At 40.7% G+C, this 20,153-nt stretch overlaps 1 protein-coding gene across 2 annotated transcripts in view; it reads right to left on the reverse strand.

Annotated features, from left to right (window-relative positions):
• Positions 1-794: 794 nt before the first annotated feature.
• slc12a2 (solute carrier family 12 member 2) overlaps positions 795-20,153 on the reverse strand; it is a 103,793-nt gene continuing 84,434 nt past the window's right edge. For both annotated transcript variants that reach the window (XM_088071220.1, XM_042509081.2), the window contains 4 exons: positions 16,983-17,069; positions 8,539-8,674; positions 8,152-8,219; positions 795-6,035 (listed from right to left, as the gene is read on the reverse strand). In XM_088071220.1, coding sequence (XP_087927346.1) covers positions 5,900-6,035; positions 8,152-8,219; positions 8,539-8,674; positions 16,983-17,069 — 427 coding nt within the window. In that variant the 3' untranslated portion in view covers positions 795-5,899. The remainder of the gene's footprint in view (positions 6,036-8,151; positions 8,220-8,538; positions 8,675-16,982; positions 17,070-20,153) is intronic.

The raw sequence follows: 20,153 nt of genomic DNA on the forward strand, positions 1-20,153 counted from the left end.
AAAACACTGATTCCCTCCCTGTCTTCATCTATAGCCTTTTTCTACTGTATTCTTAACTGTGTTCTTTCTTTAACTAACTTTTCTATTTCTTTTTGCCGTCTAGACTTGCCCAACTGTACTCTCTTTCCCCTCTTTCTGTCATGCACCCCAAACCTCTCTACACCATATGAGTAAATCACATCTCGCATCTTTTCTAACCTCTCAATCACATTTCCTCTAAGCCCACTTAAGATTACCAACAAGTCACTGTTAACCATCTCCCACTCTTTACTATCATTTGCTCTTAGCCATCTAACGCTAGCCTTCTGCTCCATGGTTCTTTCTTTTGCTGACCTGCTGACCTCAGTGTCAACTGCATCCCGTCTCATTGCCGCCTCCTCCTCCGTGTGTAATAACACTGCCAAAGTAGTGATGCTGACTTTCAACCAACGAGAGCCGTGAATCCGTGCCTTTCAGGTGTTAACTTTAAGCCTTAAGCACAGAAGACAGGAGCCATGGAGGCTCTCATATATTTTTATCTCATTATCTCAAGATCATCAGTTAACCATCTTGTTAAATAATCAATGTAGTCAAAAGAAATCAACGTTGTTGTCACAAGATAGCAATATTTTAGCTGCAATCTTAAAGATTACAGAAAGAAAGCCCTCAATCACTAAGGCACCACCACCAGCGAGTAGTTACCAAGCTTTAAACATATTGTAGCCACTCTCATTTCTCCACCCCTACCTCTCTGTGCTTCCTGTTCAAGAACTGTGTAAATAATACTGAGCACAAAAGGAGACTTCAAATGTAACTGATTTTTATTTGATTTATTTATTGCAATAAAGATGTACAAAGTATTGGTAATCATAAATGTTAAAATGTTAGAAAAAGCATATCTGTGACTGTGAACAGTACAGTGTATTAAAACATTACTGCTTCAACCGGCTGGGTCATTCCATCCACAATTGTGTGAAAGCAGGAGAAAACAGGTTTTATCTGCTTTTAATGTGATGTCTTCAAAAGGCATTGAAAAGACAGAAATATAGAGATTCAAAAATAGAAAAACGACACTGTTTGCTAAAATAAAAAGGCAACAAAACAAAAGAAAAAATCAACATGCAAATTAGCGTACAACCAAAACCAAAATATACCAAAAAGAAAATAATTGTGGAGAAACCTGAACTAAAATAAATATCTTTCTTTATATTAAAATTCAACATAATTATTTCACTCCCTTAATTTTTGTCATTAGACTGCGGAGTTTATTTACAGGTTAGTTTATGTTTGCAGTGTGGACATCATCCATCATCATGGCTCGACACGTGACAGATGGAATGGAGAGGAAGGGGGCTTTGGCCAAAAACACAAAGAATGATGAGATGTAAAATGATGACGTTTGGTTTTGTCAGTGAACACAGTCTTGTCTTATTGGTTTTAGAATCCATCGGGACATAAATGAAGACAAACAGATACTATTATTTGGTTGTAAAATGTTGATAGGTCTTCTTGTTTCATTTAATCTGACATGTCAGTGACAAAGATCCCCTCTGGATTGGACTAATACATTTCTTTATGTGTATATATATATATGCTTGGTTTAATATACAAAGATAGAATAACCCTTGTTCCTTTTTGTAATATTGTTGCTGTATAACAGTAAAGGAGGGTGAGTGCTTACAGTCCTTCACAGGATAGCTGAAGTGAAATGAGTTGAAATAAAAACTTCACCCATAAAATGAGACTTTGTATATCAATTACACACACTGTATCACTCTGAATTTGCGAAGAAAACGTTTTTTCTGCATGGCTCCTTGTGAACGAAGAATTAAAAAATGGAGAACTTTCTTAATGAAATAGACTAAAAGGTATCTGTGGTTAAGAACAGAAAAACTATATCAAAACACACAATGAGTAATTGATATGATCATTTTGTGGGCGAAGTGTTCCTTAAAGAAAAACCCGTAGATTTTGTTATAGTGCACAATAGGGGCCCCGAATGTCAGCATCCTCCTCTAGTTAAATATATTGAAGCCTTTGCTGTCCAGCATGCATACTGTGAAGTAATACCAAATGTCATTGCATACTGTTTTAGCAGTTACTAAACAAGAGATCAATGAACATTATCATTTTGTACTAACAGGATGCAAGGACACCAATCAGACTGACCTTTGAATGCCACTGCCAATTGAAACGTGGCACTGCAGTGATTTAGGGTTGCACTTTCATAAAGTCGGGTGACTTGCAAAAAATGGGTGTTATATAAATATCGTGCTCATGTTTACAGTTTGATCATAACAGGTAGCACATACATTAACTATACACTCAGTCCAATTAAAATTCAGTCCAGCTGGATTGGGCAGGTCTTTTTGTCAAAAGGATCTAATGGGCTCTATCTGTTCAGGTCAGCCACATTTGGGATCAGATTTAAATTTTCTGCGGTGTGTCTTGTACTGGATCACTTGTCTGGGTCCTACTGTGAGCTGGAAGATATTTTGGCATTTGGGGGACACTATTGTGTGTTGTATCTTAAGCAGGGATTGTCTTTGAGTGTGCCTTCAATCAAAAGTCTAACAGTTCCTCACTCAGTACATGCTTTTCACACAGTTGGAGTACTTAGGGTATAGTCAATACACTTGTGAGTATGAGTGTGTATATAGTTAATGTGTATGTACTGAATGCATATATACACTCATAACAAGCTAACAACCAGGCATCACGCACATGCATACATATATTAAAGTCCTGGCCAACACATTGTGCTGAGTGATGGGCTGCAGCTGTATGAATGCTAACAGCACAGTAACGATGACACACAGCTGACACATGGCACTGCACCACCAGGAAACACTTATTATACATGATGGAAAAAAGAAGGAGACTATGGGGTCTAACTCCTAGTGGTAGTGTTCATTATTACACAGTACATTCAGCTAAACTAAGCAGTGTGTCACAATCCTCTTGTGAAATTGCATACGGAAAAAGAGATAGTACAGGAGATGAACAAGCTAAATGCTAAAATTACCTGTTCCTGGGGGAAGTGCAGAGGAAGAAGTACAATACAAATAAATAAAACCCTGTTTTATTCCATTAGTTTTGTGGCAGTTTTTTAAAAACCTATAACCTTCATCCCCAGTAGCCATATTAGACCTTTCCTTTGAATTGTGTGGCAGTTTAGGTTCGAGACCACTTTCCTGCTGACATTAGCAAACAGTGGACATATGGGATAAGCTCTGCAGTTACATTTTTCATAAACTGGAGTTAGCAAAATATTATCGTACTGGTACCGTGGCCTCATATGTTTTATCAAGGTCAGTTTTAGCTTCATGTTGTCTGTGCACACTGTAAAATCTGACAAGTTGATTTTACTTTAAAAAAATCTTTGAAACCAATTGCCTTGAAAAAATGTAAGTCACTGTAACAGTCTTAATTTATTTTTATTTTATGTGTAATTATAATTTACGAAAATTTTGTAATTATTTATTTTATTATGTATGTATGTATGTTATTTGAAGTCATTGCAAATTAAAAATGACAAGTATAATTAATCTTTTTAAATTTTAGTAACTTCAATAAACCAAGCTTCCTGTGCTTTATATCTATACTCTGCTGGTTGCAAACTAATTAATCATATTTGAATTCTCTTAAACATGTTAACAAAACAGAATTAATGTTACTCCTGACTTTGACTTAAAAGTTTTAATTTGCTCTTAATGACTGCACAGCCATTAAATGTCAGCTGGCTAGCAACTCAGATATCCAAACTTACTGTTCAATCAGTATTTTTCTTAAAACTCAGCCTGTTTTCTTTTTCTAGTCTCCCTATTTTCATTAATCAGAGCTGCTTGGGAAAACAGGATTTTTTGTCCTCATGCTGAAACCGAACTGACTCAGATGTCTCTGCCTCAGTATGGGCTACCCAGGGGAATTAACATCCACTTACGTCTTTGCACTGACTTTATAAGCAGTGGTGGAGCTTCTGAAATTCACTTTGCGTTCAGTCTGAATGCACCTTTAGAAAAAATGTAACTTTACCACCAACAAGTAGCAGTTGTCTTTCAGTAACAGCAGAAATCAATATCTCTTGAAAACAATATTCTCTATGAGCATGGCAGAACAGAGGGATACATTGAACCTATTTTGAACATCAGTGTTTACAGTTAGGAAATGGTCTATACATGGCTTTTCTTGGAGCCATGGTATCCTTAAAAGGCCTAAAATCCTAACGTGCCCCCTATATGAACTGAAGCGAGTAGATCCTTTGACATGGACATGGACTTTTATTACAAGTACTTAAGCAACACAAGCTCATATGCATAGAGGTATTTCTTCAGCCTTGGAACATTCTAATGTCACATTCTTCCTGTCAGCAAGTCTTGCAGTGTGAAGCTTGCATGTCATTCATCCTCTCTGCCCATCTTGGCTTTGTCAGAATGGGAGACCAGCAGTCCATCAGACACTCAGATAGCAAACGAGCAGCCAGACAGGCGTGCAGGAGTGCAAAACTCAACTCTACTGTGGCACTAACTTCACTTTCGGTTGATTGAACACTTCACCACCAACAAGCAGGCCTACAGTAAGCAGTGCAACAGACTAATGCAGATGGACTATGAGAAGAAAATCAAAATGTGGAGACAGTAAAAAATGATACTGGTGTTCAATTCACATAACGTGGCCAATGGATCGCTATCTGCATTTACCCACAAACTGTGCAGCCAGTATGGCTTATAAGAGAAAAGGGACTCATGACAATCGTTGGTTCTAGCATTAAGGCAAGGTTTTAGCTAGCTTGTTGGGTACAGCAGTTTCTTTTCAGGGGAAGAACCATACATGTGGACACAGAAACACAAAATTTGTTGAAAGAAAGACTTCATTCAGTCACTCAGCAGCTACACGAGATAGTCTTTCCACCTGACGAGGCTAGTGGAAAACTAGGTTCACATCTTTTCTGACAAACAAGATCTTATATTCAAGACCCAGATAAACATTTTCAGGCTGTGCCTAAAAGACAAACTGTGTCTTGTGTCGAGTAGCTGAGGCTATTGTAAATATTCAACAGCTTTAAAAAGGAAGACTCAAAAGTGAATTAAAAAAAAATGCTATGGCCTAAAATAAACATGTTGATTAGGGTGAAAGAGAAAGAAAAATGACAGAGAAAGTCTTCATGCAATCAAGTGGACACCCTTCACTAATTCATGCAATCCACTCGCATAAATAAAATGCTCCAACTATGAAGGAATAACATTTAAAACTCAGTAAAACTAACTATTATCCACTAATATAATAAGTAATATTATCAATCTGGATAGAGATTTTTTTTTGTTATATCAGATTCAACTGGAAGGCACATCCATAAGGCTTTAGAAGGTGTTGCAAAGCATTCTGCATGGTTCTCTCCCAATATTTAAGGAAAACAATAAGGTGATTATTGCTGCATCACAAACAACTGATCCAATTAACTCAAAAGGTATGACATCAAGATATTTTATATCATGAAAACAACTGGAACATTGTACATGACTGCTTTGGAGCCTGAGAGAAATCAACTCTGACAAAAATGAAAATGTAATGAGTATATTAGAAGAAACTAGAGCTACAAGAGAAAATCTCAGACATCTTAGAATAAATAGAAAGAAAGGAGCAGAGTGGGCAACCTTACAAACACCCCCATCCCAACCCTGACATACCTCCATCACTTGTAGGGCTTTTAACACATCTCCACCAATATCACTTCCTTCATCTACATTCATGTTCCAAGCATTGTTTCCATCAATGGCTGAGTTTTCTAGCTGGAGTCTCTGAAGAGTATGTGGTGCACCTTTAGGTTTAGACTGGAACTGGCATATGTATGTGGGTCTGCTCCCGCAGACAGAAGTGAATGTGAGACTTAAAAAACTTGAATTGTGTTCTCCTTGTGTATTTAAGAGTAGAAGGTGAGGACACTCTGGTGGTTGCCACGCACCAGGAGGATGGGAGGCAGATCCCTAGACAACACCTCCAGCCAGGCCATGTACAGAGCGCTGGACACCGCACCCTTCCTGGCCAATGGCAGGCTTCTGCACAGAGGAAGAGGAGGCAAGAACAAGAGAGGGCATCATTAGTAGAGCCGTTTTCCTTGCACTGATGTGAGAGCAGAGCTGCAGGGATGATAAGGAGCTAATGCTTCTTTTGATATCTTACTTTGAAATTAATAAGTTTATAAAAAACCTTTGTTCAGTAAACAAAGAAATAACAAATTCACTGTTCTCTCAACACAAGCAGATCTCTGCCCAAATAAAATACAAACATATTAATTAAATATAAGACCACATAAGACCATGCCTGAAGTCACCTCAAGTCTGCCTGAAGTCAGCTACAAGCTCAGTGAGGTCATGTTTCCTGCGTACAACAAGTGCAACATCTTGCCTTTGAGAAGACACTGTCTTGAAATTAGGGCTGACAGCCCTAATTCAGATTGCAATGCCATTTCATTTATTGCTGGCCGGCTTTCCCGTCTTTAAGTGACTGCAACAGGATGACATTTGATTTTAATCAACACAGTCTTGAAAAAAATCATTTACCTTGTCAACATGGACTCCACAACTGTTTTAAAATGCAAAACAATGAAACTGAAAATGTGATTAAAATTGTGATTAATCTCAATTAACTTTTGAGATTCTGCAATTAATCTTGATTTCAAAAATGCATTTAGGATTTAACAACACTAGTCTGAATGTGTGCTCCATTAGGACTCGTCACACTACTCTCTAGGGCTATAGTAACATGCACACCAATATTACCCTTCACACGCAGTGTTTCTTTACGCTGATGAGAGAAGCAAAGTTATTCTCTTCAAAAGACCAATATGAAAACTGACGCCAATGGAAGAACTGTCTTCACTGGCTGGAGGCGCGTTATGAGCCGAACTGTCGTTGGATGCTGTTTCTATTTACAGTATATCTGATGCTTGCTTTAAAAGTGCCGCAGTGGACAAGGACCAGCTGGTTCATGAAGCTAAAATGAGGAATTATTTATATGAAAACTACTTTGGGGCACTTCAAAATTTTTCACAGGTCCTTCACGGGTCCTTCACATCAGTCCACAAGCTGTTACAAGCAACTGAGAATGCTGAGGAAGGTTACATTACAATCCATTCACCCACTGGCATATGGAGGACTGAAACTGACAAAATCAAAAATAAATAAATAAATAAATAAATGTGTCAATAAATAAATGAAAATGCCAAAACTGACAGAATTTTTTTTATTTTCCATTTATTTCTTCATTTTATTTATCAATTTATTCATTTTCTCATTTAATTTCCCATTTTACATATATATTTATTCCTTTTTAAATTTATTGATTTAATTATTTATGCATTTCATTATGTATTATTTTCGCTGTTTGCCTCCCCCTCCGTTTATATATTATAACAAATATGTTAACCCCCCCAGAAAGCTGCTGTTGTTAGCCCGGTTAGCTGGGGGCAGCTAACTGGTGGCAGCTAACTGGGCACTCAGCAGCAGCCCACCCAGCGACACCCGTTTAGTCCAGCTAATAACAACAGGCATCCATTTTTAGTCGTGGCCCACACTTCATTGGTAATTGGGGGCCACGGTCGAACTTCATCAATCCATCTACTCCATAGACTGTATATACCCATGCTGCTGTCACTACAGTCGATCCATGCACTCTGATGTTGATCAACCAATAGGTGAAAAGTTCAAAACTCCATGGCACCTAGGCCAGCCCCCCTCATTTGCATAATGAGGTGGAAATGCATGTGGAAATGTGGGTGGAGAAGTAAAAAGGAGAGGTAAATATGTTTGAGGAAATAAAGGGAGGCAAATAAGGAAAATAATACAAAAACAAATGCATAAACAATTAAATAAATACATTTAAAAATGAAAAGATATATATGTAAAATGGAAAATTAAATGGGAAAATGAATACATTGATAAATACAATTAAAAAGTAAATGGAATATTAAATAAATATTGCCATATTTGGCATTTTCATTTATTTATTAACACATTTATTCATCTATCTATTTATGTTTAATTTCAGTCCTCCATACTGGAAACACAAAAAGATTCATATAAAACCATACATCTTCCTTTTCAAATATCCCTACAAATCTCCAACTAAAGCGCCTACTAAAGGAGTGAAAACACACACACACACACAGCTTACATGACAATGAGGTTGGCTGTGCTTGAGTGCTCCTTCAGCAGCTCGTTGAGTCTGATCTGACGATTAGTCTGAAATGCAAAACAAACACAAATACAGGTTCAAACATTCAGGTTTCAACTTACCAGATATTTATCACAAGCTGCTGCAACAGTGCCTCTGAGCCGAAAGTGCAGCTCACAGTGCTACACTGCTGGCTTAGACTCAACTGTTCCCACATTGTTAACGGAGCCAGTTACATTCACTCCCCTGACTTGCTCTTGTGTGAAATGAAATCATACGGATCTTTGTTCCACTTTGACAAAGTGTTTAAATTTCTGAATTTAAAAAAAAAAAAAAAAAAAAAAAAAAAGAAAGAAATTAAATGATAGTGAGTCGGTGGGTGCTGACCTTGGCGCGGTACAGTTCCAGCTCGTTGTCAGTGATCCTCCAGGGTTCGCTGTTCTTCAGTCTCTCAGCTGCTTCCTGTTCCATGTCATCTTCCTTCAGCCGATATGGCTCGATTATCTCCTCAAAGGCCGCCACGCTGCACAACAACACCAGCTTCATTATTAACCTCCTTATACCAGCCAGGCAACACATCAGAAAGCCTTGAAGAGGAACTTAACCCTCAGACACTTTTTTCAGTGGAAAAGCAATATGTATGGGTGTTTACTAGTGTTTATTTGAGTAGTGATTGATTCAGGTCTCACTCTTGAAATTTGAGTGCAGAGTATTGTGTGTAAAGATACAAAGTGACTGCCCTCTAAAGGTTGAAACCTGGCTACGGCAATTGAATTTTGCTGCTGGCTGATCAGTTCACAGCATGCATGTTTTCGTCACCAACGAAGCCCACTGCTAACCCCCATCCCCACCCTCTCATACAGAAAGCAACATCTCCCAGCACTGCAGACTGGCTGCAAAAACACCTCCAGGCCGCACCGCTCACTTACTCACTTTTATTGTGTTCAGTTTTTTTTTTGTTTTTACATGAAACTGGTAAACACATAAAACCTAGCCCTCATATTGATGAAATGAATCACACCTCAAAAGTCAACTGTTCTCTCTCAGACGATAAAGTTAATTGCATACCATGTGCTTATGACTCACCTAGACACTTTATAGGTGCCTGAGAGCTAACTGGCCGCTTGTAGATCAGAGTGAATTGTGGTGCATATCGATGTAGGAATATAGATTTGTTTTTTATGTTAGATTTTGTTTTTTAATTGTTTGTTTTTTTCTTAGAATTACGAATTCTAGAATTCTATTAATTCTTAGAATTAATTCTTAGAATTATGTATTTTTATTTCTGTATTTTTTAATAATTATCATTCTTTAATTTAGTGATTTATTGTTGTACACTATAACTCAGGTGACACTGTTTAAGTGAATTAAAATATATAAAATATTACTCAAATTTAAAAAAGGTCTTCTATTGCTTTTAATGCCAAGATTCCTGTTTGGGAAGTGTTTTTGGATGAAGCTTTCTACAGATTTCTGTTCTGCTTCCAGCTGCTGCAGAATTTCCATAACATGACGCACAGTTTTTGTATGACAATGGAGTTTTTGTGTACTTCATAGTGGCAAGTGCTATAGTAAATCTTCATGGAATCTTAATGTTTTTACTTATTTTTGTAGTTTTGGTTACTTTCACATTTGACTCAGTCACTGCTGACACAGATATGAGTATGCCGGATGCAGCCATACAACTGAGTATACAACTCACGAGGAAGGTTAAAAAAAAAATCCTCAGCTTCAAACAGGTTATAATGTTTTGAAATCATCTGTCTCCTTTAGAAATCCATTCAATCTTCAAACTACTTGCAGTTTACACTCCGACTGACTGTACTTTAAGTAGATGTGTCTCCATTGGGGTCATATTATTAATTTGAACTGGGGATTTGTTGAGACCTGCGGACATGCCTAAGCTTGGCATGTTTGGGTACCAGGGCACTTCATAGACAACTTGGAGTGGACATCACACTGATGTCACTGCAGTTGCGCAGGCATAGTGGTGGCAGAAAACTAGCAGTGTCGGGAGCAACAGTGGAGGAAAGTAAACAGAGGGTGCTTTTCATTATGCTAACCTGACTCTCCGCTTCCTTCACTCGCCTCCACCCACAAAGATGCGAACAGATGATCCGAGGAGGAGATATGAGGACTGAGGAGGTGAAACTGTGGAATGAGAAATCCTCAGCTCCACAGTGTCAGTCTCAAGCGACGTCAGTAACATATGACGTGCTGCACAGCTGATCAGCTGTCAGACTGACAGGGAGAGAGCCCCTATTGAAAAACAATTTCAAAAGCTTTCAAGACAGGAAAAAGTCTTGTAGCTCAATAAAAGTCTCACATACAGCTACACAGGACCTTATTCACTTATATAAATTGTTCAACAGCCAATAATTTGTTGCCTAGTAGGCCTGTTATTATTACTGAAGTGGATTTAATCACCATTTAATATTTCTTTAAAATATAATTCATATAGGGATCAGTTATAATTATTTAGGCTACTTATTTACTTGTATTATTATCTGCACAGTAATACACCACACAGCCTCTCGATGTAAGAATGTGTGTTAATGATGCTTAGGTCGACAAAGGTCCCCCCCGGGACCCTCAGGTCTGCAGGTTTGGGAGAGCTTATTAGAAAATATTGCAGGTTTTGGGAGGGCGGACATAAACTGACATAGCAGTAGCAGCATTCTGAGTAATTTATTAATAAAAAAAAAAAGCAAAACATTGTGCCACCACCTCCTCCTCTCTTCTTTTTACATCTCTGTCACACAGCAGCAGCTTTATCATCAGCTGCTGCGCTCCATTATTCAGCACCTGAGCAGGAACATCTGTTCAAGTCCTGCATATTTATTTCTCAGATTATAATGTCCAGAAAAAATATTTCCCTCTGCAAATATGAAGGTCTAACAGCGTGTTTTAATAGCAAGGAAGTGTCTCTGTGTCCACACTGAATAGGCGATATTAAACATACACTATCATCATGTAAACAAACCTCAGTAGAATTTCAGCTGTGCGCATGAGATCAGAGATGGGTGAGAACTTGCTGTCTTCCTACATGTGTACTTTTTAGAAATTCAAATTCAAATTCAAAAAACTTTATTTGTCCCCAGGGGGCAATTCAAGGCACACAGAGCAGCATGACAAGCAATAAGGTAAAGATGAAAGTAAGAAGGAGAGAAAAAATAGAAATAAAAATAAAGATAATTTAAATATTTGTGTATATACAGTATATAGGTGAATAAAGTATAATAATAATATAATAATAATAATAAGGTGCATGTAAAGGAGGTAATTGTGCTTAAAAACAATCTCACAGCTTGAAAGTCCATGTGGCGTGTGTGTGCATGTGGTGTGTATGTTTGTCTGTGCGTGTGTGTGTGTGTTTGTATGTGTGTGTGTATGTTTGTGTGTATGTTGTGTGTATGTATGTTGTGTGGCGTGTGTGACTGTTATAAACAAAAATACAATAAGAATAAAATATGTCTGTATGTACAATTTTACAGTAATAAAGGAACATAGAGTTCACTGATAAGGTGCGACTGAGAGGAGGTAGACATGAACAGTTTTGTTTTTTTTTTTTTTTCCTTTTTTCCTTCCCTTTCCCTTTTTCTTTCCACAGCTTTGAAAGTCCGTGTGGTTTGTGTGTGGAGGAGGGAGAGGGGGGTTAGGAGGAGTTGAGGAGGAGAACGGCCTTGGAAACAAAGGTTGCTCTCCTCCTCTGTGTCCTGCAGCCGGGGCAGCGGAGATGTCATCCCGAGGGGAGCCACTCAAATGCAGCATGAGTGCATGAGAGGGATCCTGCAGGATTCGGTTTGCTAGCCTGACTGTTTGCTGTTCACAGAATGAGGAAAGAGTTCTTATTGGTAGACCAGTGATCTTGGAGCAGACTCTGACGGTGCTCTCCAGATGGTTTCTGTTCTGGAGGCTGATTGAATAAAACCAGCAAGTTATGAAGAATGTGGCGATGCTCTCAATGAAAGAGTAGTAAAAAGTTTGCAGGATGTTTCTGCTGACTCCAAAGGAATTGAGTTTCCTAAGGAGATACTGCCGCTGTTGACATTTCTTGAGAATCTCCTCTGTGTTGGAGGAGAACTTCAGCAAGCTGTCAAAGATGGTACCCAGGTATTTGTACTCCTCAACTAATTCGACTGGCTTCCCATGAATTGAGGTGGAGGATGCTGTGGCCAGCTGTCTCTGCCTGTTGGAAAAGGTCACCACCATCTCCTTAGTCTTACCCACGTTCAGCTCAAGGCAGGAGTTATCACACCATTCTACAAACTCCTGTAGAGCCGATCCGTGGTGCTGAGAGGGGCCTGACAGCAGGGACAGGAGGACTGTGTCATCAGCATACTTCACCAGGTGACACTGAGGCTGTGTGGATCTGCAGTCATCGGTGTACAGGATGAAGAGCAGAGGTGAGAGCACGCAGCCCTGAGGGGAGCCAGTCGAGGTCTGTCGGAGGTTGGAGAGGGTGTTGTTGACTCGGACTCTCTGTGACCTGTTGGTTAGAAAGTCCAGTATCCACAGGGTGAGCTGGTTGTCCAGGTGGAAGCAGGAGGTGAGTCTGTTGGCCAGAATGTGAGGCTGCAGCGTGTTAAATGCAGAGGAAAAGTCTGCAAACAGGAGTCTGGCTGATGTGTTGGGCTGCTCCAGATGTTTGTGGATGGTGTCGATGATGAATGCTTTTGCATCATCAACACCTCTGCCTGTGCGGTAGGCAAATTGTAGTGGGTCCATCAGAGTGTCTGTTGCTGTGATGATGTGTTGTTTAATGACTCTCTCCATAGCCTTCATCACCAGAGAGGTTAGGGCCACAGGTCTGAGGTCATTCAGGGTTGATATGGTATTTTTCTTTGGGATGGGGATGACTGTGGAGTGTTTCCACAGCTGGGGGACAGTGCTATTGTCCATGGAGCTCTGGAACAGAGTTTGGAACACACCACCCAGCTGCTCAGCACAGAACCTCAGAACACGGCCGCTGATGTTGTCTGGGCCGGGGGAAGCGTTCTCTCTGGTCCTCCTAAGAGCTCTTACCACCTCGGCTGCATTGAAGGTGAGTGTGGAGTCACCAGGTTTCAGTGCAGATCTTGCCTCTGCCAGTTGGATGGAGTTGACCGTCTCAAACCTGGTGTAGAAAGAGTTGAGGTCATCAGGAAGAGATGTAGAACTGCTGCCTGCAACCTGGATGGTTCTGTGGTTAGTGGCAGTGACATTTACAGCAGCCATGGTTTTTAGACCCTGCCAAGCTGAGCGGAGGTTCCCCTGGGTAAATTTTTCCTCTACCTTATTCTTGTATTTCAGCTTGGCAGTTTTAATGGCACGCTTGACTTCCCTGTTGACTTCTTTCTTTTCAGCCTCTGAGCCAGTAAAGAAAACTCTTTTTTTCTTGTTGAGGATTTCTTTCAGTTCTTTGGTGATCCAAGGTTTATTGTTAGGGAATATAGTGACTGTGATTGTGGGATTATATTGTCCACACAGAAATTGATATAGGATGTGACAGTGTCCACTTGCTCATCTATGTCCCTGGAGGGGGCTAGGAGGCTGCTCCAGTCTGTGGAGTCAAAACAGCCTTGCAGCGCTTGGATGCTGTCGCTGGTCAACTGTTTGATGCTTTTAATGACCTTCATCGCCCTCCTAACGACAGGTGTGTAAGCTGGAGCAAGCAGGATGGTGTGGTGGTCAGCAGAGCCAAGAGGGCGGAGGGCAAAGGACCTAAATGCATCTGGGACAGATCCATAGCATTTATCCAATATCCTCCCCCACCGGGTGGTGCAGGTGATGTTCTGCTGAAATCCTTTGAGTGATTTTTCAGGAGAGCAGTGGTTGAAATCACCCAGGATGAATTTGGGGGAATCTGGTGAGATGTGTTCCAGTCTGTCGAGTGAACTTCTGATGTTTTCAATGGCAGTAGCTGCGTTTGCTCTGGGGTGGATGTAAACCAGGATAAGAAAGAGCTGTGGGAATTCCCTGGGGAGATAAAAAGGGCGCAGAGAGACAGCCAGGAGCTCAATGTTAGTGGTGCACAGTTTCTCCCTCACGACGACCGTGGAGCACCAGCGTGTGTTTACATAGAGACGCACGCCACCGCCATGTTGTTTACTGTCCCGGTCGAGTCTGAGAGGGGGGACGAAGCCATCGATGTGCAGCGTGCTATCATCGTCGTTCTTATTCAGCCACGTTTCAGTGAAGGCAAGAATAGAGGCAGTTCTATATTCATGCATGTGGTTGACGTTAGCTTGTAGCTTGTCCGTTTTATTGCGGAGAGAGCGCACATTAGCCAGGATGATGGCAGGAAGTGGCCGTTGTTTACATGTATCCCGCTTAAGTCTTTTCTTGATCCCACACTTTTTCTTCCCCCGTCTGGTTACCTTGTTCTTATTGTGAGAGTGGTTTTCTGTGCAGGATGCGCTCTTGCTGAGGATTTCTTCAGGAAAAGTGTCCGTGGGGGGGTTGTGATGTGGGGAAAGTCCGAGCTGCATCAGAAAGTCCCGTGTGTAGATAATACGTCCGTCGGGAATATTGTTTCTATTAGCGGAAACAAACTCACAGATAATTCACACTTGTGTGAAAGTCCAGAAGAGTATGAGAATATCCATGCTGGAAAAGTTTAATCCAAAAAAAGCTTGCAGGCCAAGTCCGCCAGGTAACAAGAGTAACTACTGTGTAGTAACCACAGGCTGTGTAACAATGGCGGCCTGCTCGCAGTGAGCCGGAGGGGAGAAAACAAACCAAACGGCTCTTTCTTGTCAGCTACGAAGCGTTTATAATCCCAGAAATTGGGGGAAAAATGCACAGTACTATGAACCGTCAAGTACATACATATAAAAATGGAAAAGACGAAAACACAGAAAAACGCTGCTCTGAGAACCTACCGGTCGACCACACAAGCAGCGACCCGGAAGCTAGTTCCACACATTCATTGTGATATTTACTGGAAATGAGATTAAATAGAACCAAGGTGTGTTATTATTAGACAGTTTTGGATTCGGGTCATTGACTAATGCACATGTTTATTGGTCAGCCAGCACATTAGCTCTAATAACGGGCCGGGCTCGACCCCTGCATCATTGATGGTGATGTAAATTAAAAAACAAATAAACATAAATAAATGAATAAAAGAACGCTGCTTTGTGTGATGCCAAACCACCTAAAACCTAAAACGTCTTCGGTGTTAGATTTATCGCACACAAGGTGATGGCACATTATATTAGGCCTACATTTCATCATGTGACTGTGTCAAGGGTCAATTTTTCCTTGTAGAACAACCTTTCTGCTGCTGGCAACACATGAAAATAACTGAAGAAAGTGTCCGTATTGTCCATATTTTTGATTTGGCGCTCATACCGCTAGCTAGCGAGTGCAGAGCTGGGTTAGGATTTTTGAAGTGGGGCTGTCTGAGATAGTTATGTATAGTCAGTGTGTTACATACAGAAGCTGGAAGAAACAGACAGCCCCCCCACATTGATATTAAAACGGATTTTAACCACTATACTAATAAAAGGCCTAACTTAAAAAAATCAATATCAGTCTTAGTGGATGCTGTAGTTAGAATATTTTCATGGCTGTACCGCGCCTTCACACAGTCTTTTCCTTTGGCGCTGCATTTCTCATCCACCGCCAGTCAGCTGTTTAGGTCAGAAAGTGCCGTTAGCAGCTGTTACGCAGTCCAACTGAAACAAAACTTCACGTTGAAAACACACAAAATACAGCATCCACTTTGACGGATAGGCCTCTTTTAAAGTGGCTAATATACATTTTGATATCACCCTCTCTATACAGCAGGGTAATGCTCAGCACCCCGTGTGTTTCTGCAAACAGTGAGCACACCATTTGCATATGTCCTGTGAAGTGTAGGGTGGCAAGTGTGCACACGAAGATGTACCCCTGCCTTGGTTGGTTAGATTGTCTAGTGCTAAAAAAATTACTACATTTGCGCTTTGAAAAGTACCTTGGATTAGATGAGGATGTTGTCTGGAATTTGATTAATGGTTCAGCCGTACAGCAGAGAGGCAGGCCTTATTTCCCAGATTAATAAGTAGGCTTTTCATTCATTCATTTTCTGTAACCACTTGTCCTCGTAAGGGTCGTGGGGGGGCTGGAGCCAATCCCAGCTGACATCAGGCGGAAGGCGGGGTACACCCTGGACAGGTCGCCAGACTATCGCAGGGCTGACACATACAGACAGACAACCTTACATCTCACAGTCACACCTAAGGGCAATTTAGAGTCACCAAACAACCTGACCTGCATGTCTTTGGACTGTGCGAGGAGAGAACCTGTGCACACATGGGGAGAGCATGCAAACTCCGCACAGAAGGGCCCCCGCCCACAGACCAAACCCCATTCCAACCAGGTTTTGAACCAGGGATCTTGCTGTGAGGCATCAGTGCTAACCACAACGCCACCGTGCCGCCCTAAGTAAGCTCTTAATACTGTGAAATATATGTGGGAAGCAATGATTTCATTGACAGTAGCTGAACAGTGATTGAAACAATGTGGAAGCAATTGGAACTATAACAGAAATTTTGTTAAGAAGAAAAGTAAGGTGTTTTCATCAGTGTGGTGAGTATGCTATGACCCTACTGACAGAGTTAGTGCTGTGGAAATGAAAAAAAAGAAAAAAAAAATGAAACAAACTGAATTAATTATCTATTTTATTGTGCTGGCAATTTCTGCATTTGACTGAATTCTAGTTGAGAATTTACATGAAGAATTGTGTGTCTAGTGCAGTATGCACATTTTTTTTTTTTACCAAAGAGGAATGATGGACAAGTATATGAAAAAGTGACACAGCTTGTAGGGAAGATTTGCTTCTTTGAACTGAATTGAAAAAGACTTACTGCTCCTTCTTGGGCTTGGTGTTTATGTCTCCTAGCACGGTGATGTCCGAGAAGTCTATCCTGAACTTGCTCAGCAAAGTAGCCATCCTGCATAAAAAAAAGGAAAAAACAAAGAGTTTTAGAACAAATACTGGAAACTGGCTTCAAGTATTTTCAATCTAAGGAGCTGCAGACAGAGATAAGAGCAGTGAGTCATGGTGAAGACCAGGGGAAGCTGCCTGTAATAACTCTGTTTGAACAAAGAGCTTTTGAGAAGGTGAAAGCAGGTGGGACAAGCTTTGCTGCCAGCACTGTGGCATTCTGGGTATGAGAGTCATTTCCTTTAGCTTCAACTTCAAACAAACTGAGTGCTTGAAAGCATCATCCGTCACATAACGACAGCTTAACACTGTGCTGCTGTCACGATCCTGCCTTCCAGTGTTCAAAACCAATACAGTCATTCAATCTCATAATGCACTCATCAGTGTTTTACATTGTGTAATGTGTAATGTGAAAGATGTCACTGTAGTGATGACCCAAAGATTATTCTGATCACTCTGCACTTCCCATTCAGCTCTAAGAAGCTTTTAAAAGTTGTAGCTCATTGTTTTGGATTACGGCTTCAGACTTCACAGTCTGCTTCAGTCTCTTCACTCATCATCCTGCAGTTGTTATCAGTGAAAACGCTCAGATGCAACCAAAACGCTTTACCTGCTCAGCAGCAACCAGCAGACTGACACAGTCACACATGAAAACAGTTGAGCTTTTAGCAGCCAGAGACAGATATTTCCCTCAGGATAGAAAGCAACCAAAAACAGCACTAAAAGAGAGTCAGTATTGAACTGGAATTCATAAGGGGGAAGCAAACATGACTGCAAAAGAAAGATAACTCACTGTGAGAGTCAAAATAAGACTTTCAGTCTAAATAGGGCTGCCCCTTGTAAGTCAGAGATGCAAATCATCAGTCTAACACCCCTCGGTCCACTGAGATAGCTTCAATTAGTGCAGGTTTTTTTGCTAGACAGTGTGCTGTGCAGTGTACGCCTGGGGACATATTTTTTGCAATCCAGATTTTGCTGCTGAGGAAATGCTCTTGACTTTCACACTACGCTTTGGTAAAAGCAGTTGCAGACAAAGAGCAGCATGGAGGGAAAGTGAGACCTTGCCATAAGGTGAAGAGGTGGCAAATTTACAGCTCACAGCAACTTTTTTTTTTATTTTTACAGATGTATCAAATCATCTACTTGCCAATCGGCCAGTCAAACCAAAATACTGTAGTGTCCATCCAAGTTTGAAGGGGAAACATTCAAGTGTCACATATCTGTGTAAATGGCCACTTGTAGTTTCACAGTAAACACACACAAAGGGGAATTCAAAGTGCATGCAGAGCTGCACACGTGCACGCCGAAATAAAGGGCTCGGCTGCCAGCACCGAGCCAATTTAACACAACAAAAGGGGGTAGGAGGAAGCTGTAAGGGACAATGAGAGACAGAGTGTGTTTGTTTGAGTGTGTTACTGAGTGTGAGTGTGATTGGGTAGGACGACAGTAAGAGCAGGTTAGGTTTATGCAGATATAGATAATTCCTGCAAGGAATAGTTTAACCTGTAATGAGGTGGATTAACCTATCCTGGCATAAATACTGGAGGCAGCGGGTGGATCAGGTCAGTGATGGTGGACACATGTACAGTTTTATGTTAGTTACAGTGTGCTTGTGTGTTGCTTACGGACAAATGGATGGATGTTCAAAAATAAATACGATGGTAAATGGAATGCACTTGTATAGCCATTTTCTAGTCTTCTGACCACCCAAAGTGCTTTTACACTACATGTCACATTCACCAAATCACACAGTCCAAAAAAATCGATACTCGGATACTAATTGATCATAAAAATTAGTACTGGTAGTACACAGTGCTCATATGCAACAGTATGGACACCAACAGTGCCTTCTCCACCTCCTCACTGACACATAGCGGCACACACAGCCCCTCCCCTCACCAGCAGCTGAATAAGTTAGCTGTCATCCATGAGACCGTCAGCTCGGTTGGGTCACCAGCTGAAACCAAGTCTTTATGAGGAATTTAGAGAGGTTAGTAAAGCTCCCATTCAAACATCATCCAAGGATTAAACGTTTGTCATAAATGTTTACCTGGCCAGAGGCACACATTAACGTTAGCCATGTTATTATCCACCATTAGCAAATATTAGCCATCTGTTATGCTTACTCTAAACTAGTGGCTTACTGCTAATAATAAAACAACTATTGTTAATGTCATGCTGGGCAGCCAATGTTATCAGTCCTGTCCCTCAATAACGTTAACCGGGAGCGTTTATTTAACACAATGATCTATGTTTGAAAAGTGTTGTGTTTCCCTTTAAATCTCAGATTGAAGCTGAGAAAAGTCAACCTGCAACAAGACAGAAACAGAAATATACATTTGAGTGAAATTCTGATGTGAAACCAGTCATTTCAAGGAGGATTTGACACTGAACAAATTATCCACCATTTTACAGTCACAACAGTAGCAACGGAGTAAGCTATGGCATAAGCAAAGGTATAACTTGACTGGCCACTGAGCCCAGTCCCAGAACACACACATAGCGTGCTCTCATGTGTACTTCGTGTGCACACAGAGAGGGTCATTAAAGGCTATTCTGAAGGCCCACTGATGTGGTGCCCCCCAGGATCCATTCACTTTACCTGTACACTCACTGAGAAGTAAAAATTTGTGGTTAAGATATAGATCTGTTTCTTGTTAAACAGCAGCTCGGTTTGTGCACCTTCCTGAAGTCTTGTCATCATAACGAGGCTGTCAGGTTAGATACCACTTTGGCTGCACTAAGTCAAAAAACAGTGCTGCTTGCCAACATGTCTAGAAACCCCAGATATGCAAAGAAGTACCGAAGCTTTGGAGCTGTTATTTTTTTTAACTTTGGACAGAGCCAGGCCAGCTTCCCTCTCTTTTTATGCAAGCTAGTGCCAATGGCATACACACACACAACTCAAATGCACTCACCAGACTGACTGAACAAGCGAGCGAGCACTACATTAAACCATACCTGCAAACTCATAATAGGTGAAAAAGATGACAAATACCCAATCCCTGAACCCTCTAGGGGGCATGGTTCCCCAGGAAGAAAATTTTTGAAGTATCAGCTTTAAAATGTAGTATCCTGGTGTACTCTATGA

This window comes from Plectropomus leopardus, chromosome 20, assembly GCF_026936395.1.
Source record: "Plectropomus leopardus strain MGB_pleo_1.0 chromosome 20, ASM2693639v1, whole genome shotgun sequence".
In the NCBI taxonomy this organism is placed as follows: domain Eukaryota; kingdom Metazoa; phylum Chordata; class Actinopteri; order Perciformes; family Serranidae; genus Plectropomus; species Plectropomus leopardus.